This window comes from Oncorhynchus gorbuscha, linkage group LG23 (assembly GCF_021184085.1).
Source record: "Oncorhynchus gorbuscha isolate QuinsamMale2020 ecotype Even-year linkage group LG23, OgorEven_v1.0, whole genome shotgun sequence".
Classification (NCBI taxonomy): Eukaryota; Metazoa; Chordata; class Actinopteri; order Salmoniformes; family Salmonidae; genus Oncorhynchus; species Oncorhynchus gorbuscha.
This window is the reverse complement of record NC_060195.1, coordinates 46598351-46623959: the sequence shown is the minus strand read 5'-3', so window position 1 is coordinate 46623959 and position 25609 is coordinate 46598351. Positions and strand designations below refer to the sequence as shown.

Sequence of the window (25609 nt, the reverse complement as noted above, 5' to 3'; positions counted from 1 at the left end):
TTTCTAGAATGTTGTGTTTTTGCATGCACATTGATTGATCTTATGCTACATAAAATTAACTAACCCAATGTGAAAGTAGTTCTTCCTGTTTAAAGTGTTAAGGAAGTCTCATTTACACATTTTCCTACCTTGGCAGTCATTCTAAATGCAGGCTGCTGTTATTTTTACTTCCACTCCCCGGAGCTCGATGTTGCCAGTTTACTCATTATTACCCACACCTGCCACCATCTTTATGAGCGCCTGAGACTCACCTGGACTCCATCACTTTCCTGATTACCTCCCCTATATCTGTCTCTCCCTTTGGTTCTTTCCCATTTTGGGATATCCTAACTCTGGTTGAAATCCAATAGGAATTACATTTACCTTTGCAAGCCAGCATAATAGGACTTGTCTGATGTGGCCTGCAAACCAGGAATTTCCGACCACTATGTTGGGGTAAAACAAGCCTGTCAAAGTATGGCGTTACGATATACATTGAGTATATCAGGGCCAATTTTGACTCCAATGCTTCCTACAGTTGTGTCAAGTTGGCTGGATGTCCTTTGGGTGGTGTACCATTTTTAATACACATGAGAAACTGTTGAGCATGAAAAATTCAGCAGCATTGCAGTTCTTGCCGCACCTGGCACCTAAACTTTTTCAGGACCCTGTCTTTCAAGGATAATTCGTAAAAATCCAAATTACTTAACATATCTTCATTGGAAAGGGTTTAAACACTGTTTCTCATGCTTGTTCAATGAACCATAAACAATTAATGAACATGCACCTGTGGAACGGTCGTTAAGACACTAACAGCATACAGACGGTAGGCAATTAAGGTCACAGTTATGAAAACTTAGGACCCTAAAGAGGCCTTTCTACAGACTCTGAAAAACACCAAAAGAAAGATGCCCATGGTCCCTGCTCATCTGTGTGAACGTGCCTTAGGCATGCTGCAAGGAGGCATGAGGACTTCAGATGTGGCCAGGGCAATAAATTGCAATGTCCATACTGTGAGAAGCCTGAGACAGCGTTACAGGGAGACGGGAGGGACAGCTGATCGTCCTCGCAGTGGCAGACCATGTGTAACAACACCTGCACAGGATCGGTACATCCGAACATCACACCTGCAGGACAGGTACAGGATCTCAACAACTGCCCGAGTTAAAACAGGAATGTACAATCCCTCCATCAGTGCTCAGACTGTCTGCAATAGGCTGAGAGAAGCTGGACTGAGGGCTTGTAGGCCTGTTGTAAGGCAGGTCCTCACCAGACATCACCGGCAACAACGTCGCCTATGGGCACAAACCCACTGTCGCTGGACCAGACAGGACTAGCAAAAAGTGCTCTTCACCGACAAGTCGAGTTTTGTCTCACCAGGAGTGATGGTCGGATTTGCGTTTATCGTCAAAGAATGAGTGTTACACCGAGGCCTGTACTCTGGAGCGGGATCGATTTGGAGGTGGAGGGTCCATCATGGTCTGGGGCGGTGTGTCACAGCATCACCGGACTGAGCTTGTTGTCATTGCAGGCAATCTCAACGCTGTGCGTTACAGGGAAGACATCCTCCTCCCTCATGTGGTACCCTTCCTGCAGGCTCATACTGACATGACCTTCCAGCATGACAATGCCACCAGCTATACTGCTCATTCTGTGCGTGATTTCCTGCAAGACAGGAATGTCAGTGTCCTGCCATGGCCAGCGAAGAGCCCGGTCTCAATCCCATTGAGCATGTCTGGGACCTGTTTGATCGGAGGGTGAGGGCTAGGGCCATTCCCCACAGAAATGTCAGGGAACTTGCAGATACCTTGGTGGAAGAGTGGGGTAACATCTCACAGCAAGAACTGGAAAATCTGGCACAGTCCATGAGGAGGAGATGCACTGCAGCACTTAATGCAACTGGTGGCCACACCAGATACCGACTGTTACTTTTGATTTTGACCCCCGATTTGTTTAGGGACACATTATACCATTTGTTAGTCACGTCTGTGGAACTTGTTCAGTTTGTCTCAGCTGTTGAATCTTATCTTCATACAAATATTTACACATGTTAAGTTTGCTGAAAATAAACACAGTTGACAGTGAGAGGACGTTTCTTTTTTTGCTGAGTTTACTACCATACCCTGTTGAAAGGCACTTATTTTTTGTCTTGCCCTTTCACCCTCTGAATGGCACACACACAAGCCATATCTCAAGTGTCTGAAAACTTTTTTTAAAATCCTTTAACTGGTCTCCTCCACTTCATCTACACTGCTTGAAGTGGATTTAACAAGTGACATCAATAAGGGATCATAGGCTTCACCTGGTCAGTCACTGTCATGAAAAAAACAGGTGCTCTTAAGCCTTTATATACTCAGTGTATGTAATATATTTTCAAAAAGACTTACCTAGACACTCACTTGATGAATGTTACAGGACTGAGTACCCTTGAATGCAAAAAACATGTCTCTGTCACTAGCAAACACAGTCATTGGTGGTACTCTAAATTTCACTTGAAATGCACCCTGGGAAATATGCAAATAAGGCTTTGCAAACCTTTTTAGGGGTACATTTTTGACACTTAAAAGAAACAGATTTGTCACTCTGGTGGTACCCTAAAATGGCAAATTGTACATTTTCTAAAGGTTCTCTTTTGCACCCTTGGACTATATGTAAGAAAGGTAGCCTACTAACTCATCCCCTAAGGTACACTATTTGCTCTTCCACGGTATAAACTGCAAGGGTATAATTATGTACTTATAACTGAAGGTACAATGGGCTTACCACACTGGGTGCCACTACAGTGAAAAATGTTTGTACCCCATTAAGTACAATGCTAAACCAAGAATACATAATGTTGTGTTTAGAGACCATCATTAGGCAAGCTTCAGGGAAATTACTTATTGGGAGGTCTTCAGCCATTTCTCATTGTCCGAACATGAAGCTATTGACAAAGACAATTGTGTGCCCTGCTTTCCTAATGTCAGTTTATACAGGAAGCCTGTTGAATGTTATACATAACAAATTAAGTATTATTGTATATGTACTTGCAAAACCATCCTATCATTTAAATTTCACACAACCTTGATCATATATAACCTTAGTGATTGTTGAAAAAAAGATCTGCGAAAAGTTTGATCGGGTACAAAGTATGACGTAGTGTGTGGTGTGTCAATGCTCTAGGTTTTAAGGTCTCTTTGTCAAAATGAAAGGTTTTTAATAACAGGAAATAGGAGTATGATCAAAAGGCCCAGACTGTTGTAAGTGATTTATAAGGTTGTCATATGGTTGTCTACAGGTTTCAGAAATTGCTGTTGAAAACAATCTGGTGTCTTGATCTTACCTCTATACATCATCTCATCTGCTCTTTCTTAGGTGAAAAATAGTGATGAAAAAATAGTGATGAAAACAAGCAGGACTAGACTTCCATCATAGAATATTGTATTACTCCATTTCAAAATGAAAAAACAATTATGATGTGTCAAAATCTAATTTCAACATTAGGCTATACAAAATAAAATATTATATGATGAGTTATGGTGATGATATCCATTTCAAAGTTTGTACAATGGCATTGTATCTGGTTCGTGTCAAAATAAGTGAAATTTACTATAGTCACACATATAGTTTAAAGCGGTAATCAGCAGTTGAAACAATAACTAAGCTTTCTCTCTTGGGGCTGGAGAAATGCAACCACTCTCAAATTCATAGACAGAGCAATAGGATGCAAGGACTGACCATCCATGATATCTAAATGATAGTTTTAACCATCTTTTGAGGCTATATAGTGTTTGTTCACATTTACTTTGATACAAACACTGGAGTAAATCAAGCTTATATTTTAGGTTCTGATGAGGTACAGTTCAACTAAGCTCATGAGTTATATTTTTCATGAATCAATGGTCCCCCCAAGCCACAGATATGAGCTATCAAGAGGATTCCAAGAGCAGGATGAACTGAATTCTCAGAATGAGTATGGAGTGGAGGACTAAATCAAATCAAATCAAATTGTATTGGTCAAATGCATCAAATACAACAGGTGTAGACTTTACAATGAAATGCTTACGAGCATAAATATTAGAGGGGGTCAGTGTAAAGTAAATTGTCCAGGTAGCCATTTGATTAAGCAGTCTTATGGATTGGGGGTAGGAGCTGCTCAGGTGCCTTCTGGTCACAGACTTGGTTCTCCGGTATCGCTTGCTGCGCGGTAGCAGAGAGAACAGTCTATGACTTGGGTGGTTGGAGTCTGACAATTTTTAGGGTCTTCCTCTGACACCGCCTGGTATAGAGGTCCTGGATGGCAGGTAGTTCGGCCCCGAGCAGTTGCCATTTCAAGCGATGATGCAGCCAGTCAAGATGCTCAATGGTGCAGTTGTATAACTTTTTGAGGATATTATCAGCCTCCTGAAAGACTATGGAAGGTGGATGGACTCGAGGACGATGGCGGAAGCGGATGCTGAACTTGAATCTGATGGCAGTGGAAACAAGGAGAAATTGGCTATTGTCCAAAAGAATGGGAAAATAAGCTAAATTGCTAGTCTTGATAATATCCCAGTGTATCTGTATCTGAGATTTCTAAAAAACAGATATACAGAACCAGTCAAAAGTTTGGACACATTCAAGGTTTTTCTTAATTTTTTTACTTTTATTTTTTTTTATTTTCTACATTGTTGAATAATAGTGAAGAAATCAAAACTATGAAATAACATATATAGAATCATGTAGACACCAAAAGAGTGTTAAACAAATAAAAATATATTTGACATATGACATTCTTCAAAGCAGCCACCCTTTGCCTTGATGACAGCTTTGCACACTCTTGGCATTCTCTCAATCAGCTACATGAGGTAGTCACCTGGAATGCATTTCAATTAACAGGTGAGCATTGTTAAAAGTACATTTGTGGAATGTCTTTCCTTCTTAATGCATTTGAGCCAATCAGTTGTGTTGTGACAAGGTAGGGGTGATATACAGAAGATAGCCAGCCCTATTTGGTAGAAGACCAAGTTCATATTATGGCCAGAACAGCTCAAATCAGCAAAGAGAAACAACAGTCCATTGTTACTTTAATGTCAGTCAATACGGAACATTTCAAGAACTTTCAAAGTTTCTTCAAGTGCAGTCACAAAAACCATCAAGCGCTACGATGAAACTGGCTCTCATGAGGACCACCAGAGGAGAGGAAAACCCAAAGTTACCTCTGCTGCAGAGGATATGTTCATTTGATGAGGCGCGATTTCGCCTGGCATAGAAAATGTGCTCACTCGTCAGGAACAACACATCTTCAAACTGAAGATGTGAAGAATGCAAATTAGCTGCGTTTTGTTTAACATTTTTTCAATTGATTTTTTTGTTGCATATATCCATAAAATTATGCCAACTGATTCATGATTTCGACTGGCTGAGAAACGCTGCCTGTCTGTCTCGTCCCGACTCCCGACACTATGGGACAGTATGAGATCGAATTTGAATATTGAAACAATGTTGCAAATGTCCGAGAGACAGACCGCAAGGTTTATACAAATCTCCGCTGTTGAAAACGTAATGTTATTCTAAAATAAATGTGAGATAATGTTATTGTAAAAGACTTGAGATAATGTCTAGATGCTTTTTATAGTGGAGATCAAGACCAATGTGTCATGTTAGACAAGTCTGATCTGAAAATTCCTATGTGGGAATTATTGTCTTTACTGGCCCGAGCGTCAGTTAGACTGCAGTACCGAAGCAAAACTGTAGGAGCAGTCGAAACTGTGCTTCTTGACCGGAACCCAGGCCCCTTCATCTGCCACAGCACACCTGACACCGCTCTCGACAGGAGTGGAAACTAAAAAGAAGGGAGGGAATTCTTAGCCCGTGGGAGTCGTCTGTAGGTACGTGTTTTCTTGATGTTTTGGTTTAAACGTTTGTCTTAATGAGATATTTTGCCATGTTGTGATTATAGCTACGGTAGCTATATATCTGTAATGTTACCTAACAAGCAAGCTAACAAGATTGTACTGACGGTAGTTCGACAGCTTCATTAAGCGTAAATCATAGTCTAGACGCCGAGACGTAAATTAAGAGTAAATCATACAAACGCCGAGACGCGATAGTACGGCGTCCCTTTGTAACATGACTACGCGGCTCATAGACCACCATTCTCGGGGGATGCACAGTCCGAGCGCGCACCTCCCCACAATGCCCAACCAACGCGTCTCCCGGTACACTTCCTCTATTCATTTGAATGTGTCGACAGTTTGATTAACTGCTTGAGCTGCTCCGAGAAATTGGTACAATATTTTAGAACACTGCAGTGTTTACGCGTGGGTGTACGTTTAGCACTCTGATACACCCTTTACTTGTAAACCTGTTTGTCAAGTTTCATAGCCAGTTAGCAATGAAATAGTTTGATACTTTTTGCACTGGCAGTTTATGTCCTTTGCTAACTGGATTCTAATAGTAAAGAGTGAACTACACTGAAAAAAGCACGAACGCAACATGGAAAGTGTGTGTTCATGAGCTGAAATTAAAGATCCTAGAAAGATTCATATGCACAAAAAGGTTTTTCTCATATGTTTACATGTGCCAAGATAATCCACTTGACAGGTGTGGCATATCAATAATCTGATTAATCCGGATGATCATTACACAGCATGATCATTACATTACCCTTGTGCTGGGGACAATAAAAGGCCACTCTAAATTGTGCAGTGTTGTCACACAACACCTCAAGTTGATGAAATGTGCAATTGGCATGCTGACTAAGGAATGTCCACCAGAGCTGTTGCCAGATAATTTGTCAGTATGTCCAACTGGCCTGACAACCGCAGAGCACGTGTAACAACGCCAGCCCAGAACATCCGCATCCGGCTTATTCACCTGCTGATGAAACTGAGGAGTATTTCTGTCTGTAATAAAGCCTTTTTGTAAGGAAAAACTCCTCCTGATAGGCTAGGCCTTGCTCCCAAGTGGGTGGGCCAGTCTCAAGTGTTAGGCCTGTGCCCTCCCAGGCCCACCCATGGCTGAGACCTTGACCAGTCATGTGAAATCCATAGATTAGTGCCTCATTTATTTAAATTGACAGATTTCATTATATGAACTGTAACTCAGTAAAATCGTTGAAATTGTTGCATGTTGCGTTTTAATATTTTTGTTCAGTATAGTTGTTTTTTTACACTCAACTAACATGAAATGACAGTCACTTGTTACGTAGCTAGATAGCTAGCTTCTTTATTTTGCGCCTTTTACCACCACCATGACTATCCATTTGATTAGTAATAGGGCAAATTAATGTTTGTTTCCTACTTTCACAGTGTGTGCTGCTGACAAACTAACATGTTGTCGGAAGGCAGCTCCTTCATGAAGGGGATGGCCCTGGGAGGCATATTCTGCCTGTTGTTGTCCCTGTTAGGGAGCTTCACACCAGGCATGCAGTCTAGCCCAGAGGACCAGCACCACCACCACCACATCAAGGCTCCCACCAACGACGAGCTACAGAGCCTGTCCGAGCCCCAGATGGTGGAGCTGAGCCAGAAGGTGCGAGTCTATTGCGTCATCATGGTTCAGCCTAAGGTCCTAGTGTATTGGGCCACAGCCAAGGACACCTGGGGTAAACACTGCGACCAGGCTGTATTCTACAGCTCCGAGTCAGCCAAAGCTCTGGAAGCGGTGGACCTTAACGAACAGGACGAGTGGGCCAAGCTGCACAAGGCCCTGAAGCACGCGTACGACAATTCCGGTGACCTGCGATGGTTCTTTGTGGCGCGGCCTACCACCTTTGCCATTATTGAGAACCTCAAGTACCTCGTTCTGGCCAAAGACCCCAACGAGCCCTTTTACATTGGCCACACCGTGAAATCGGGCGAACTTGAGTACGTTGAGTACGAGAGCGGCATCGTGCTGAGCTACGAAGCCCTCAGAAGGCTGGTGAACGTGTTCAAAGACGGGGAGAAGTGTCCAGAGCGAGGCAGGTCCCTTTGGAAGCTAAGCGAAGAGAAACAGCTGGCTATATGTCTGAAGTACACTGGGGTCTTTGCAGAGAACGGTGAGGACACACAGGGCAAGGGGCTGTTCAACAGTAAGAGTGTGGGTTCACTCATCGAAGACAGCATGTCCAAAAACTCTTTGGATGTGGTGGAGGGCTGTTGCTCTGACTTAGCCATCACCTTTAGTGGAATGTCACCAAACCAGATGCAGGTCATGATGTTTGGGGTTTACAGACTACGCCCGTATGGGCACAACTTCCATGATTCCTTGATATTCCTGCCCCCCGAGGGCTCTGACAATGACTAAAGTGCAAGGCTTCCCCCTTTGGGCCAGACATGGAATTAAAAAGACTGCTGGTGTGTGATTTCAAGTCAACTGTTGAACTGTTTTCTGATTCAGTTTGTATACATGAGAGAGGGTGGCAAATCTTTAGTCTTTTATACCTTTTGAAATTTGCACTCCGCACAATACAATTGTGGTTTAGAAGAATGAATGAACAGATGTAGGCTAATACAGTGCTATGAAGAAATATATCTAACTCTTTCACTTAATTAATTAATTTTCATTGGTATGTGTGGCTAATTTTGTTTAATTAGGCTAATACAAGGCCACACAGAGTGAAGATTTGGTGAAATTGATCAAGTATTGAGATGACTGTAAAAATCTGTAAACAAATAGTTTGCTACACATGATTGTTGTCATTGTAATTAAATTAATGTTGGTGGATTTGTTTTTTGTTTATTTTATAACTATTTTACCCACTTGGAAAACCAGGTGAAATAAAAATGGACTGAAATTGACAGCCATGTTTATCCTCCTAATACCAACAACTAAATGAAATGACTGTTCTGTTGTTGCATTCAGTCAGAGTGGGAAATCATAGTTCTTAATTATAAAAAGTGCTAAACCAAATATAGAGCACTGTAAAGCAAAATAGGCCTAGCTCATAGTGAAGCATTTTCATCTTACCCCTTGTTATTGATAAGCAAAACAAAAAATATATATATTAGACACGCACACTTACACACAAACACACTGTTAGGGACTAGTGTAATATGGCTAAAATAGACAAGTTTCTGACTAGTAATTACCAGTTGTAGCTCCGTTCGCATAGATTTTTCCCAGTCATATGTGGTAAACAAAGAGAATGATAGAGATACAGTATCATCTTTATACACAGTGTACAAAACATTAGGAACACCTGCTCTTTCCATGACAGACTGACCAGGAGAAAGTGATGATCCTTTTTTTGTATACCCCCCCCCCCCCCATTGTAATAAACATGGAATCATGTAATAACCAAAAAAGTGTTAAATCAAAATATATTTGAGATTCTTCAAAGTAGCCACCCTTTGTCTTGAGAGCTTTGCACACTCTTGGCATTATCTCAACCATCTTCATGAGGTAGTCACCTGGAATGCATTTCAATTAACAGTTGTCTTGAAAATTAATTTGTGGAATTTATTTTCTACTTAATGGGTTTGAGCCAAGAAGTTGTGTTGTGACAAGGTAGGGGTGGTATACAGAAGATAGCCCTATTTGGTAAAAGACCAAGTCCATATTATGGCAAGAACAGCTCAAATAAGCAAACAGTCCATCATTACTTTAAGACATGAAGGTCAGTCAATCTGTACAATTTCAAGAACGTTGAAAGTTTCTTCAAGTGCAGTTGCAAAAACCATCAAGCGCTATGATGAAACTGGCTATCATGAGGACCGCCACAGGAAAGAAAGACCCAGAGTTACCTCTGCTGCAGAGGATAAGTTCATTAGAGTTAACAGTCTCACAAATTGCAGCCCAAATAAATGCTTCAGAGTTCAAGTAACAGAACCATCTCAACATCAACTGTTCAGAGGAGACTGTGTGAATCAGGCCTTCATGGTTGAATTGCTGTAAAGAAACCACTACTAAAGGACACCAATAAGAAGACTTGCTTTGGCCAAGAAACACAAGCAGTGGACATTAGACCGGTGGAAATCTGGCCTTTGGCCTGATGAGTCCAAATTGGAGATTTTTGGTTCCAACCGCCGTGTCTTTGTGAGAAGCAGAGTAGGTGAATGGAGGATCTGCGCATGTGTGGTTGCCAGTGTGGAGCATGGAGGAGAAGGTCTGATCGCGTGGATGAGCTTAGCTGGTGACACGGTCTGATTTATTTAGAATTCGAGGCACATCTAACCAGCATGGCTACCACAGCATTTTGCAGCGATACCTAGTGGTGAAAAAAGTACTCAATTGTCATACTTGAGTAAAAGAAAAGATACCTTAATAGAAAATGACTCAAGTAAAAGTCACCCAGTAAAATACTACTTGAGTAAAAGTCAAAGTATTTGGTTTTAAATATACTTAAGTATCAAAAGTAAATGGAATTTCTAAAATGTACTTAAGTAAAAGTATAAAGAATTTCAAGTAACTTATATTAAGCAAACCAGACAACACAATTTTGTATTTATTTTTGACGGACAGCCAGAGGCACACTCCAACACTCAGACATCATTTACAAACTAAGCATTTGTGTTAAGTGAGTCCGCCAGATCAGAGTCAGTAGGGATGACAAGGGATGTTCTATTGAGAAGTGTGTGAATTGGACCATTTTCCTGTCAAATTGTAATTAGTACTTTTGGGTGTCAGGGAAAATGAAATTGTAACCAGTTTTGTATGGCATGTTGAAGAAAGGGCGATACTTTAAACACAATTCCATCACTTCCCTGATTACCTTCCCTATACAGTGGGGAGAACAAGCATTTGATACACTGCCGATTTTGCAGGTTTTCCTACTTACAAAGTATGTAGAGGTCTGTAATTTTTTATCATAGGTACACTTCAACTGTGAGAGACAGAATCTAAAACAAAAATCCAGAAAATCACATTGTATGATTTTTAAGGAATTAATTTGCATAGCAGATGTATACAGAATGGTGTCGTCTGCGTAGAGTTGGATCAGGGAATCACCCACAGCAAGAGCGATATCGTTGATATATACAGAGAAAAGAGTCGGCCCGAGAATTGAACCCTGTGCTACCCCCATAGAGACTGCCAGAAGTTCGGACAACAGGCCCTTTGATTTGACAGACTGAAGTCTGTCTGCGAAGTAATTTGTGAACCAGGCGAGGCAGTAATTTGAGAAACCAAGGCTGTTGAGTCTGCCAATAAGAATACAGTGATTGACAGAGTCGAAAGCCTTGGCCACTTCGATGAAGACTGCTGCCCAGTACTGTCTTTTATCTATTGTTTAGTACCTTGAGAGTGGCTGAGGTGCACCCATGACCAGCTCGGAAACTGGATTGCACAGCGGAGAAGGATAAGAATAAGAATGCTTGCACATTAAACACACCTTTCTTTTCAGGCAAGTGGAAACATAACCAACCCTGTTACACAAGCATCCCACGGAAATGCAGCCCTCTTGTGCATTCAATACACAAAACTATGCTCATCGTGTCTTAGCAGGATCAGATGGTGGCTGGGGTCTCAGCATGCTCAGACAGCCAGGGAAGTCCAGTCTACAGAGCACAGGTGAATTTTGCAGTATATTAACAATATCAGTGATTGATACAAAGTTCCATCTTGAAATGATGGGTAGACCTACAGTAGCTACAGGGCAGTGGATTAAGTTTAAAGCTACAGCGTGGGATTTGGGAATAATGGTAATTTCCATTATTCAACCATTGGTTCTATTCTTGGATAATATAATATATAAATGTACACCAAGGCAATTCCTTGGGTCTTTATGTTCTGTGTTATTGTACCCCTAGCCCAACTGTCGTTTGAGTATTTTTATGTAGGCTCTACTTTTTCTCCGTGTACCTTCATATTGATTATTGTTTTGTTTCCACGGTGAGAAGAAAACGTATTCGCCAAGCAAAAACTATTGATTCTCCCACAGAGCTCCAAACAAACTATCCTCAACTCGAGTTGCCATTTCTAAAAAATGATTTCATTAAACAGTGAATGTGACATTCTTTTCGAATGTTTACCAGTGATGCCTGTCTGTATTCATGCCCCATCAAGCATCATTGTACATCCTGGCATATGGAAGTGTCTGCTAGATTACTTTAGTTTTCATAAATACGTACACCTAATGAAGACCATGCGTGCCGAAACTTCTGCAAAGAGAGAATGTAACTGACCCCTTAAAAAATCTGATTTCATCTTTCTTTAGCCTCCAACTCGCCAGATAATTCTTTATTGATTTCATGTCATAAATACATGTAATAGTATATACATGGTACTATGATCTACAATCCATTTCAGATGTTTTTCTCCTGGTTGCAAGTGAGTCCCAACGACTTTAGCAAAGAAACCATGAAATGTAAAGGCAATGCAAAAGAATGGAAAATAACTTTAAATGCAGGTTTTTATTTGTGCATCAATTGGAGGTTGGTTCAAAGCCTCCAGCTTTGGTGTAAACAATTGACTGGAAGCCTCGCTGTCAAGAGCTCCATGTTGTCCAAGGGGTGGGTAATGACATCTCACTTATACGTCTTCATGTGCCATTGTCCGTCGTTAAGATAATTAACATTTTCAACTCCTACTCCCTTGTTGACTTTCTCTCTGTCCACAAAAAGTGAAGTGGAATGAGCATCAGGAAAGTCTATACGCGTACTGTAGTTTATACAAGTACACCTGATCAAAAGTATGAGGACACCTGTTTTTCTAACATCTCATTCAAAAATCATGGGCATTAATATGAAGTTGGTCCCCCCTTTGCTGTTAATGTTCCCTTTCATTTTTTCCATTGAGCAAATTTCAGGTCTGCTGAGCCCAAATTGAACATTGTGAAAATTCAGTGCAACTTCCAGCACGTGTTTACTGTGAACACTGAGGCTGTACCCACTTTAAGTTACAGTTTTAACAATGGCTATTGGCTATTTGATCATAATATAGGCCTACCAGAGTGGCCTAAAACAACAGTGAAAATGTATTCCATAACATTTTAACAAGGAAATAGCTGTTCTATCATTCAGCCAATGTGTGGTGTTCAATGTGGGTTACCATTCCATGAGACTTTTGGGGGAAAAACATGCAGGGCTTGACACTAACCTGTCTATCCACTTGTCCTTCAGATAAGGCGACTGAAAGTGTTGTTGTTTTATGCAAAATCAAATAAATAAATAAATCAAATGCATTATTATTCCCATTCCATTATTTCAGAGAATCAGAACAATTATTTTACCCTCAGCCTGTTGGTTACTTAGGCTTAAAATAAGCTGTGTCAAATTACAACACTGCCACTTTGAGACAAAAAAACAAAAGCTTTTACCTGACTCGCTTTTCAAATATGTCTAGAAATGTATTCGCTTTGTGCTCTTGTAGGAACCAATCACTCCCCTATTACTGACTACAAATTATCTAGAACTGGGCTAAATAACATATGAACAAAATGTCCACATGTGGCTACATGCAGCTCTCGCTTTAATCTCAACTCGCACTGCTCATACTTTAGCCTTAACACAGTCCAGTTCATAGTGAATGGTCCAGATCCATATATGAAAGCTGAAGAACATACGCACATCCAGGCACTTACAGCAGGTGCTGAAGTTGTAGGCAAACTCATGGAAAACAGAAAGGAAAATGCTACATGTTGGGTTGAGGTCAGCGATCTGCACAGGCCAGTTCTTCCACATTAATCTTGACAAACCATTTCCGTACAGACCTCGCTTTTGTACACGGGAGCATTGTCATGCTGAAACAGGAAAGGGCCTTCCCCAAACTGTTGCCACAAAGTTGGAAGCACAGAAACGTGTCATTGTATGCTGTATCGTTTATGATTCCCCTTCACTGGAACTAAAGGGACTAAGCACAAACTATGAAAAACAGCCCCCGACCATTATTCCTCCTCCACCAAACTTTACATTTGGCACTATGCATTCGGGCAGGTAGTGTTATCCTTGCATCCACCAAACCCAGATTCGTCCGTCGGACTGCCGGATGGTGAAGCATGATTCATAACTCCAGAGAACGTCTTTCCACTGCTTCAGAGTCCAATGGAGGCGAGCTTTACACCACTCCAGCCAACACTTGGCATTGTGATCTTACATGCTGACCAGACCGGACACGTCGCGAGCGTCTGCGACTTTCAGATCGCTCTGAAAGTCCTGCCTCTCCCATCGGTTTATAGAAGCAGGTACCCACGTGCCATCTCCTCATTGGTTATACCCACGTGGGTGATTGAAAGACGAACCGTTTGCCAGTCGTCGTGGTAATACTGTCATGACGTTGGCCTGGGGGGTAGGTTTATGAAAATACCTCTCCCCCTCCCCTTTTCCTCTCTCTACCCTACTGATGTTACATTTGCAAAAACCTTGGTTAACATAGAGATTATGGGAACATCAGAAGATGGGGGGGAAATAAACTATATCCTGGTAATCCGAACGATTGAACATATGCGGTGGTACTTAATGAAAATTATGTCAGTTTGGTTGTCATCTGAGACATTCTCATCAGAGTTATCCGATTCACATGGAATTGTTGTTCAATTTAAATGTTTGAATATGAAATTATTTGTGATGGGATGAAATGTGATTTTAGGTTTTCATAAAATAGGGCTGCTCAATCAGTGGCCCGCCCATGTGAAGGGACATGGGCTATAAAACTTTTCAAACACGCCCTCCTCTCCCTTCCTATATAAGCGCTTGACGACAATATAACCTCCTGTTCCGAAGATGTCAGAATGGTTCAGATAATAACTACAGAACGAAGCCAACATCAGCGTGAGCTTTGGTTGCGAATGGTATGAACTTTGAACTCTTATTCACTACAGAAGTGATACCTCCTAGCCGTTGAGTTAGCAACAGCAGATGCAAACGAGGGTTAGGAAGGAACAGACAGAGTATCCCGTCTATCACACAACGACGTTACTACAACGTATCCAATTGACCACCAGAGACATTCTTGAAAGGATTCGGTTGAGCAACACGGCCTTCCATCTACCACCAACCTACCGAAGCGCAGCTCAGAGTAAATATTTATTGCATTTTCCTTTTCCAAATGGGCAGTAATTTAGAATGCATAAGATACTGTATTTATGATAGCACAGCTTCTTCCCTTTGTTCCTCAGTCTTCCCGCTCTTTCACTCAAACCCAGGCCCTTTTCTTTTGTGTAACAAGCATGACAGCCCGCTAGGGACGTTTTCCTTTATGACGTAATGTGTAATCAAGTAATGATTTAAATATGTGTAATTCTGTGTGATTAGTTAGGTATTTAGTAAATAAATAATTAAACCCAATTTTGTATTGCTGATTCAACTTGTTAGCCAGGGTTCGTGCAGATAACTAAGAATGTACAACTTTCAGATGAGACTGAATTAAGATGACGATTAATATTGACTGCTATTGATGTAAAATATTACTCGGTCTTTAAGAGTTTATTCGGAAGATAACAGCTCAAAAACATTATTTTGTAGTGCCCGACTCTAGTTAATTACATTTACATGATTAGCTCAATCAGGTAATATTAATGACGGAGAAATTATTTTATAGAATAGCATGTCATATCACTTAATCCGGCATAGCCAAAGACACGACTATACTATGAAAGTTTAGATGCCGATCACCATATAAGTTCAAAGATGAAAAAGCCTGGAAGGAGGAAAGACGACTAGAAACGTTTCGGTTGGCCGTTTTATGTGTGGATTAATTGTCGGAGTAGAGGACCTAGTGCATTTCAGGTAAAATAACAACTCAATGTTTATATCCCAGGACAAATTAGCTAGCAACAGCAAGCTAGCTAAATAGGAAAAAATAGCTAACAAGTGCAAGCTAACTAGCTAAATTACCATAGATGTAATATGCTTTTCGACCTGTCCCCAAATTAATGTCATTGGTTCAGAGTTTGTTTTGATATTTTAACCCTTGTGTCATCATCGCGTTTGATGTAGGTGGACAAAATAAATGAATGCACAATAGCGCGCAGCTGGTTTGTGTTCCGTGTTAGGCTTGTGTGCGGCTGCTCGGCCATGGAAACCTAATTTTACGAAGCTTCCAACGAACAGTTATTGTGCTGACTTTGCTTCCAGAGGCAGTTTAGAACTCGATAGTGAGTGTTGCAATCGAGGCCAGACTATTTTTATGCGCTTCATCACTCGGCGGTCCCATTCTGTGAGCTTGTGTGGCCTATCACTTCATGGCTGAGCCGGTGTTGCTCCTAGACGTTTCCACTTCACAACAACAGCACTTACAGTTGACCGGGCCACCCTACAAGGTTGAATATTTGACTAACTGACTTGTTGGAAAGGTGGCATCCTATGACGGTGCCATGTTGAAAGTCACTAAGCTCTTCAGTAAGGCCATTTTACTGCCAATGTTTGTCTATGGAGATTGCATGGCGGTGTGCGCAATTTGATACTGTCAGCAACAGGTGTTGAAGGGGTGTCCACATACTTTTGGTGATGTCGTATGTGTACAAGTACATTTCTGTGGTGTAAATAGGAAAGTCGTGATAATTACATGTTTTCTGCAGACATCTTCATGACTCCGACACAAAGCGCATATTGCTTGCCCTCCGCCATTATGGCCTGAAACCAATTGTAAAGGAAACACCACCTCACATGCACTTGATACCAACAGGAAGTGTCAAAACACCAATGTTGGTGTATGACAATTACAGGCTGACATAATGGTGCTTTCGGAAGGTTTTCAGGAACTCGTTAAGTCCCAGTTGGTGAGTCATAACTAAGGCATGAATGCATTAGTGCTTTTCAACCAGTGGGATTAATGTAGCTATTAATAAATTAGTTTGCTTGCTTATATTGACAATGTGTCAAAACAGTGCATTTGAGAAGTATTCAGACCTAGACCTTTTCCACAAGTTGTTATGTTACAGCCTTGTTCTATAATGGATTAAACCCCCCCTTTCAAGCTACACACAATACCCCATAATGACAAAACAAAAACGGATTTCGGCATTTTTCAAAATGTATTAAAAATAAACATTTACATAATTATTCAGACCCTTTACTCAGTATTTTGCTAAAGCACCTTTGGCAGCGATTTCAGTCTTCTTGGGTATGACGCTTCAAGCTTGGCACACCTGTATTTGGGGAGTTTCTCCCATTGTTCTCTACAGTTCCTCTCAAGCTCTGTCAGGTTGGATGGGGAGCGTCGCTGCACAGCTATTTTCAGCTCTCTCCAGAGATGTTCGATGGGGTTCAAGTCCAGGCTCTGGCTGGGCCACTCAAGAACATTCAGAGACTTGTCCTGAAATCAGTCCTGCATTGTGTTGGCTGTGTGCTTAGGGTCATTGTTCTGTTGGAAGGTGAACCTTTGCCCTGGTCAGAGGTCGTGAGGGTTCTGGAGCAGGATTTCATCAAGGATCTCTGTACTTTGCTCCATTCATTTTTCTCCTCGATCCTGACTAGTCTCCCAGTCCCTGCTGCTGAAAAACATCCCCACAGCATGCTACCACCACCATACTTCACTGTAGGGATGGTGCCAGGTTTCCTCAAGATGTGTCACTTGGCATTCAGGCCAGTGTTCAATCTTGGTTTCATCAGACCAGAGAATCTTGTTTCTCATGGTCTGAGAGTCTTTAGGTGCCTTTGGCAAACTCCAAGCGGGCTGTCATGTGCCTTTTACTGAAGGTGGAGTACTGCATTGATGGTTGTCTTTCTGGAAGTTTCACCCATTTCCACAGAAGAACTCTGGAACTCTGTCAGAGTAACCATCGGGTTCTTGGTCACCTCCCTGACCAAGGCCCTTCTACCCCGATTGCTCAGTTTGTCAGGGCGACCAGCTCTAGGAAAAGTCTTAGTGGATCCAAACCTCTTCCATTTAAGAATGATGGAGGCCAGTGTGTTTTTTTCTGGTTGACCTTCAATGCTGCAGAAATGTTTTGATGCATTACCGCCACCTACTGTACTGGAGTGTGGGCCAGAGACCGGGAGAAACTAAATCCTACCTGCCAGCCCTGTTGCTCTTAAAAAATATAAAATATTTGAGACTATATTTAATGACGTTCTACTCAATATACCTCAAAACTAATTTATTGTATCTACTTCTCCCTCATACTAGACCTCAGCCTCTCTTTCCCTCTAAACTGCCCACACTGTAGTGATACATGCTCCACGTCTCGGTTTCCTGGAAATAAATCCCACTTTACTGTTGGATGCTTTCCTATCACATTGAAGGACCGGCTGTGTCCCACCCTTAATCTTGTGAAAATAGCCTCCTCTGTTCTGTCCCTTCCTACAGTCTTCCCCGCACTGACTTTCCTCTGAATAAATGCCTGTCCTTAGCATCTCTATTCCACTGCTCCTGCCATCTCTGCACCATCACGGTCCATATCAGGCGTTTTGCCTCTGTCTTGCTCATTGTAACTACAAATGCTGACCCAATACGTCCGGTCTTTGGATCTTTTGAACCATCTGTGTATTTGGCCACAAAATCCTGATACACAGTATCCAGACGTCTCTTAAACAAATCAGATGGATCATCACCCTCCCTTATCTTTCTGTCGTCTCTCCAACACTTCTAGATCAACTACTGGAGTCAGGAGTAGCCATGGTGGGTTTACAGGAATGGCTACCTTTGGACTAAACTCCCTTCCATACAGTCCCATTTCCTTCGCCTAGATATTACCCACCCACCCAAAGCTTGTATTCTGTCTTCTCTCATGTTCCCAGCAGGCCTGTAAAATCCCTTTTGCAGGATGAGACACCCCATGTCCCTGTAGGTTAACAGAATAATTCATTGCCAGCTGTCGTCTCCTAATCTGCAATGACATATCCCCCATCTCCACATGTAGTGCAGCCATTGGGGATGTCCGAAACGCCCCACTACATATTCTGAGTCCTTGCCCCGTATGACAGCTAGCCTTTCCAAAGATGTCCGGGCTGCCGAACTATACTGCCATAGTCTATTACAGATCAGATCAATGCAACATACACTGTCCTCTGAAATGCATTGTCAACTGTGGGACCTTATATAGACAGGTGTGTGCCTTTCCAAATCATGTCCAATCAATTGAATTTACCACAGGTGGACTGCAATCAAGTTGTAGAAGCATCTCAAGGACGCTCAATGGAAACAGGATGTACCTGAGCTCAATTTCTAGTCTCATAGCAAAGGGTCTTGAAAACTTGTGCAAGTAAGGTATCTGTTTTAAAAATTCAACATCTGTTTTTGCTTAGTCATTATGGGGTGTCTAGATTGGGTAGAAGAAATGTATTTAATCAATTTTAGAATAAGGCTGTAATGTAACAAAATGTGGAAAAAGGGAAGGGATCTGAATACACTGTACTATACTGTATGGGTCAAACATCATTGAAAATGGCTTTGTTTTGCTTCTACACCTGCATTGCTTGCTGTTTGGGGTTTTAGGCTGGGTTTCTGTACAGCACTTTAAGATATCAGCTGATGTACGAAGGGCTATATAAATCAATTTGATTTTAATTTGTTTTACAATCTTTTGGTTAGAGTTAAAAGGTAAGTGGAGAAACATCACAACTCGTAAACTCGGGTATCAACATTCTGGTCTGAGTTTCCCACTTGGAACTCAGATTTACTGAGGGCCGATCTAGTGGTAAGCCATTTCCAACTCTGGAACTCTTGAGTTACTGAAAGCATCATCGTGGCCTTAAATTAATAGGATTACATGGACGGAGCCTGATCCTAAAGGCTCGTCCCATGTAGAAAACGGGCCAAGTAAGGCGTTGTACTGAACAAACAGTGCCTTCAGAAAGTATCCACACCCCTTGACTTTCTCCACATTTTGTTGTGTTACAGCCTGTATTTAAAATGTATTCAATTGATATTTTGTGTCACTGGCCTACACAATACCCCCAAAGTGGAATTCTGTTTTTAATTTTTATCTTCAACTGAAATGTCTTGAGTCAATAAGTATTTGACCCCTTCATTATGGCAAGCCCAAAATAAGTTCAGGAGTGAAAATCACATAAGTTGCATGGGGCTCACTGTGTGCAATATGACTTTTTGAATGACTACCTCATCTCTGCACCCCACGCATACAGATAATTGTAAGGTCCCTCAAGTTAAGCAGTGGATTTCAAACACAGATTCAATCACAAAGACCAGAGAAGGACACCTCACAGAGAAGGGCACCTAGTGTGAGATGTGCAAAAAATAAACATTGAATATGCCTTTGAACATGGTGAAGTTATTAATTACACTTTGGATGGTGTATCAATCCACCCAGTCACTACAAAGATACAGGCGTCCTTCCTAACTCAGTTTCTGGAGTAGAGTTAAACCGCTCAGGGATTTCACCGTGAGCTCAAAATGGTGACTTTAAAACAGTTGTGGAGTTTAATGGCTGTGATAGGAGAAAATGGAGGATGGATCAACAACATAGTATTGTGGAGTAAATAACCTAAATGACAGAGTGAAAAAAATGCATGTACAGAATAAAAAATATTCCAAAACATACAATAATTTGCAATAAGTCACTGAAGTAAAACTTCAAAAATAAAATTCAAAGAAATGTACTTTTTTGTCCTGAATACAAAGCATTTTGTTTGGGGGAAATCCAACAACACATCACTGAGTATCACTCCTCATATTTTCAAGCATGGTGGTGGCTGCATCATGTTATGAGTTTGCTTGTCATCAGCAAGGACAAGGGATTTATTTTGGATACAAATAAATGGAATATAGCTAAGCACAGAAAAAATCCTAGAGAAAAACCTGGTTCAGTCTGCTTTCCAACAGACACTGGGTGACAATTCACCTTTCAGCAGGACAATAACCTAAAACGAAAGGCCAAATATACACGAGTTGCTTACCAAGATCACATTGAATGTTCCCGAGTGACAATTTCAACTTAAATCTACTTAAATCTATGCCAAGACTTGAATGGGTGTCTTGCAATGATCAACATCAACTTGACAAAGCTTGAATAAGTTTAAAAAGAATGTGCAAATATTGAACAATCCTGGTGTAATCACTGCCATGGGTGATTCTGATATTGACTCAGGGGTATGAATACTTATGTGATATTTCTCCATTTCATTATCAATACATTTGCAAAAATGTCTAAACAGGTTTTAACTCTCATAATGGGACATTGTGTGTAGATGGGTGAGAAACCATTTAATAAATTTTTAATTCAGGCTGTAACACAATGTGGAATAAGTCAAGGTGTATGTATACTTTCTCAAGGCACCGTACATGATCAGCATATCGGTCAAAGGAAGGATACAACTACTGTTTCTGAGTCAGAAGGGTAGAGTTTGGCACCTGGGGATGTCAATCCAGTGCACATGATATTGGCTCCACTTAGGACAAACTTGATGGCCCCTTTACTTTTTGGTGTGGAAGAATAAAAGGGTCTGTAAAATACAAACAGAAAAAAAGAGTAACTTACCAAACAGTACAAGTACACAAAGCACATAGGGTAAATACATTTGAATTCATTCACTTTTTGACAGCCTCCCTTTTGATTTAATCAAAACTTTCCATACAGGTTTGGCCATGGAAGAAGTGGTCAGAAAATTACTTTTAGACCTGAATGCCAAAACATTCAGGAGATAAAGGTACTCAAAGTTGACCCATTTTGCATACCCCACCATACCATGAGGCATCCATGTCTTCATCACTGGAAAATAAACAGTTGACATAAACATTTAAATGCTTACAAAACAAGGTTGTCTAACTATTTCATAATATCCTTAAAAAATAAATGTAATCATAGAAATTGACATTTTCCTTTAACATGAATGATCTAAAAAAAAAAAAAAAGGTTAACCCCTTAATTAAAAAAATATATATTTTTTTTTAATTAAGGGGTTAACCTTTTTTTTTTTTTTTAGATCATTCATGTTAAAGGAAAATGTCAATTTCTATGATTACATTTATTTTAGCTTAGACCCTACCATCATCTGAAGTTGTGTTGGGTCTGCCCTTGGTTGAGACACAACATGCAGTTGAATACAGGGTGGGTGTCATTACAATAATATGAGATAAAATAGGATCCTGCACGCTGCTCTTGCTAGTATTACACTTTACATATCAGCCCCAAGGCCTTCGTCAGAGTTTTTAATATGCACCCTTATGTAGACATTGCCCACCCACATTCGTTCAGTGCAGTGAATGGGGTTGGAGTCAAGGACAATGTGTTTCCAAATATAACAATATAACAACAACAAACAGAAATATAATTAATTTAACGGACTTATCCCTTCAGACAAATGCAATTTAGCTGGTACCCCTTTGAAATGTCAATTGATTTGAAATTTTAACTTTACTTCCACAAAGAGGGCCGCGGGTCTACCCACCGTCAAATATCAACTTAATGTTCATGTCTGTCAGAATATTTTAAGATAATACACAACGCAGAGGACTAGAGGTCAATAGGGAATAAATTATCAATGGAAATAGTTGTTCATCTGTTTAGAATGTGTGTAGGAATGTCAGTCCTGGACTCATAGCTACGTGCGTGAAGTTTTCATTGGTTCAAATGGTCTATACATCAAGTCTGAAACAGGATATTTGTAATCTGGCCGTTGGCCCAATTTTACTGCAAGGAATTCTAATTGGTCAACCGCAGGCTAGGTTTGGAGGTTTTAAAATTACATCCTGTTTATTTGTTCTGTGGAAGAATGAGCATCTGCCTCTCGCATAACATCTATGATTTGTCCTCTTTGAATAAACCTATTTTTTCCCCTTGATTTGCTTTGGGGTCTATGTTATTGAAGAGTAACATCAACTGCTAACATGTTTATTCTATTATCTATATTTCTATGATCAATAGGTTTCCTATGGAGGATTCACAGTATACTTTAAAACAGATTTTCCAATTCAAGTTAACATTTTGGCATAGTCACTTCCTGAGCACTTCTACTATGGACAAATATGTATGGTAAGTTTTGTTCAAATCAAAAGGGGTGCTGTCAAAAAGTGATTGAATTCAAATCACAGACAGTACCTGCAAATCAAAAAGAGTGGAGGTCTTACACTTATGCAGCAGTCGGAGAGTTGGGTAGAACGGTCCTTCTCTTTGTCTGAAGAAGAGCAATTCTCCATTCACTGTCAAGATTTCAGTGTGTTCATGGCTGTGGGTTGGATGATGGAACACAAAACATAACATGTCAAATAGTTGCTCTCGTTCACCCAAGGGTGACCTCTTGGGTTCTCAGCCGAAGCATGCAATGCGGCACAGCCAATGTGTACAACAGCCCCGACGCTGTCTAAACGTTATTACCCGTAATTTCCGGACTATAAACCGCTACTTTATACTTTGAACCTTGCGGTTTATACAATGACACGGCTAATTTATCCCGCTTTCACAAGATTCATGCCGCCAAAAAACTGAGCACCGTCACATAATGTGACGTAAACTCGAGCGCGCTCAAACTTCCCATCATTCTGATTACCGTAGTAATTTTGTCACCCTCATCATGGCAAAGACACAGAGAAAGGCATATGATGCAGCTTTCAAGTTGAAGGCGATCGATCTGGCTGTTGGAAAAGGAAAGAGAGCTGCTGCACGGGAGCTTGGCCTTAATGAGTCGATGATAAGACATTGGAAACAGCAGCGTGAGGAACTGACTCAGTGCAAAAAGACAACAAAGGCTTTCAGAGGGAAGAAAAGCAGATGGCCCAAAGTATTTGCAGCCACTCGACATCAGTGTAAATCGTGCATTTAAGGTGGCGCTCCTTGTTCAAGAGTCTTGGATGACAAGTGGGGAGAAATCTTTCACTAAAACGGGCTGCATGCGAAGAGCAACTTATGGTCAAGTCTGCCAGTGGGTCCTGACAGCGTGGAGTATTGTCAAAAAACCCACTATCATCAATGGGTTTCGAAAGGCTGGACTGCTGCGTGTTGAAGGGGCAGCATGAGCTCAGCGGGGTATTTGCCTCCGGATGAAAGTGACGAGAGCGACAATGAAAACGATCCAACATCGGATGAAGCAATTCTGAGGCTATTCATCTCCGACACCGAAGGAGATGACTAGAGTGGTTTCAGTGCACAGGAGGAGGAAGATAGTGACCAAGTTCATTTGTTTCAATGTACCGGTAGGCACCTGCGGCTTATAGACATGTGTGGCGTATTTATGTACAAAATACATTTTTTTTTTTTATTCAGTGGGTGAGGTTTATATTCAGGTGCGCTTAATAGTCCAGCAATTACGGTACTTGCAATATGGTTTTGTAAACCTTCTGAACTTTATTTTCATATCATCTCTAAATAAAATTTAAAAAATTAAAAACAGTTATATTACTATACACCTTTTTCAAACTGATCCCAGATGGCCATATTTCCACATATGGAAGAGAAAGGCGACCACCTTTTTCTAATTAGCTAACCAGCATTTCCAAACACCTGTGAATAATGGAAAAAGGAAACTAGAAAAGTGTTATCGGCTGCAACTGCAACTTAAAACCATGTACATCAAGTGTAATGGATTTGACGCTCTCAAACACAGCCACTGAGAAAACACAGTGCTAAGAAAATGCAGTGCTAAGCAAAGTACAGTGCTGTCGGGCCCTAAATCGACAGTACATCGTGGCTAACTATTTGACCATGGTTACTGATCAAAACCTTAGAAAAACCTTCAAAGTACAGGCTCAGTGAGCACAACCTTGAGAAGGGTAGACACAGGAAAACCTGGCTCCCTGTAGAGGAAAGGCTGTGCAGCCACTGTACAACAGCAGAACCTGAGACAGAGCTGCATTTCCTGACAAAATGTGAAAAATATAAAACAATTAGTGTCATTTCCCCAAATTTGAAACCCTTATTCAAGGTTTCAAAGACCTTGAGAGTTGGCTACCCGTCCTGTTGGGGGAGGACGCAGGATTGCTGCCTGCCATAAGTTGAGGGACAGTGTCTGACAGACCAATCAACCTGCACATGTCCTCTACAGTATGCTTATTGTTATTGTTCAATGTATGGTTATTTTGAACCTTGGCTATTGTTACTGTTGTCCCGTTGACAATTTTGATTCTTGTTATTTTCATGTAGTAAATATCCAAAGTAAGCTTTAGCAATATGTACATTGTTACGTCATGCCAATAAAGCAAATTGAATTGAGAAGGGGAGAAAATGTTAACTTCTTGACTTACCATCTCACTATTTTGACAGGGTCCTTTTTGGCATGATATGGTTGAGCCTTGACTCAATGTCTGGAAACTGGTCCAATAGCTGGTTTTTGATGCCTTTGATTACCGAGGTCTTCAACTGAATACAGTTGGAAACATTTTCCTTCTCATCAAATCTGAAATGAGAAAATGGGAACACACTCATGTTAGCGTGACTCTTCACTCACTTGAAAGCTAATCAAGAGTTTAGTTCAGGTCTACGTGGAAGACTAACAACATTGAATAGTTAGCGAACTAGCCAATGAGCTAGCTACCTGGTCATGTAGTTGGCAAGCCTAAACTTGGTAATGTTATTTGTTTAGCTCTACCACATAGCCAGCTGTAACGTAAACCACAAACTGTCAACATTACATTTGAGTATAGTGCTCAATTTGTGGGTGGTGATGTGCACACACGGAACTAATGACCAATGCAATTTGATTTGATTTAGCTGCTTAACTATCTAGCTAGCCATCTGAGGTTGCGATTGGGGCCAGTCCCCATGGTAACGATGCTAGCTTTTAAACATGGTAGCGCTCACTGTGTTTCTTCTCTACCTAGACAAGTCTTTAATCTACAATGTCGCTTGGTGTTTGACAAACAAAAATCCAATTAATCTATCAATTAAATAGTCCTTCCACGCCAGTTTCGCAGTTTA

The 25609-nt window shown here is 41.0% G+C and overlaps 1 protein-coding gene and 1 pseudogene across 2 annotated transcripts; one reads left to right on the top strand and one right to left on the bottom strand.

The window, feature by feature from the left end:
- The first annotated feature begins 5670 nt into the window (after positions 1-5670).
- On the top strand, positions 5671-8649 carry LOC124011680 (C1GALT1-specific chaperone 1-like). 2 transcript variants are annotated; one of them, XM_046325161.1, is made up of 2 exons: positions 5671-5828; positions 7251-8649. In XM_046325161.1, exon 2 carries the CDS (start codon positions 7273-7275, stop codon positions 8227-8229), a length of 957 nt encoding a protein of 318 aa, XP_046181117.1. In that variant the 5' UTR covers positions 5671-5828; positions 7251-7272; the 3' UTR covers positions 8230-8649. The 2 variants fall into 2 exon arrangements, with proteins under 2 accessions (XP_046181117.1, XP_046181118.1); XM_046325162.1 differs by having other exon boundaries at positions 5728-5824.
- A 2208-nt stretch (positions 8650-10857) lies between these two features.
- Positions 10858-25234, bottom strand: LOC124010679 (annotated as a pseudogene).
- Between the last annotated feature and the right edge of the window lie 375 nt (positions 25235-25609).

What these genes read in the sequence shown, in the direction of transcription:
- LOC124011680 (XM_046325161.1), top strand. Translation starts at nt 7,273, where the DNA reads ATGTTGTCGGAAGGCAGCTCCTTCATGAAGGGGATGGCCCTGGGAGGC.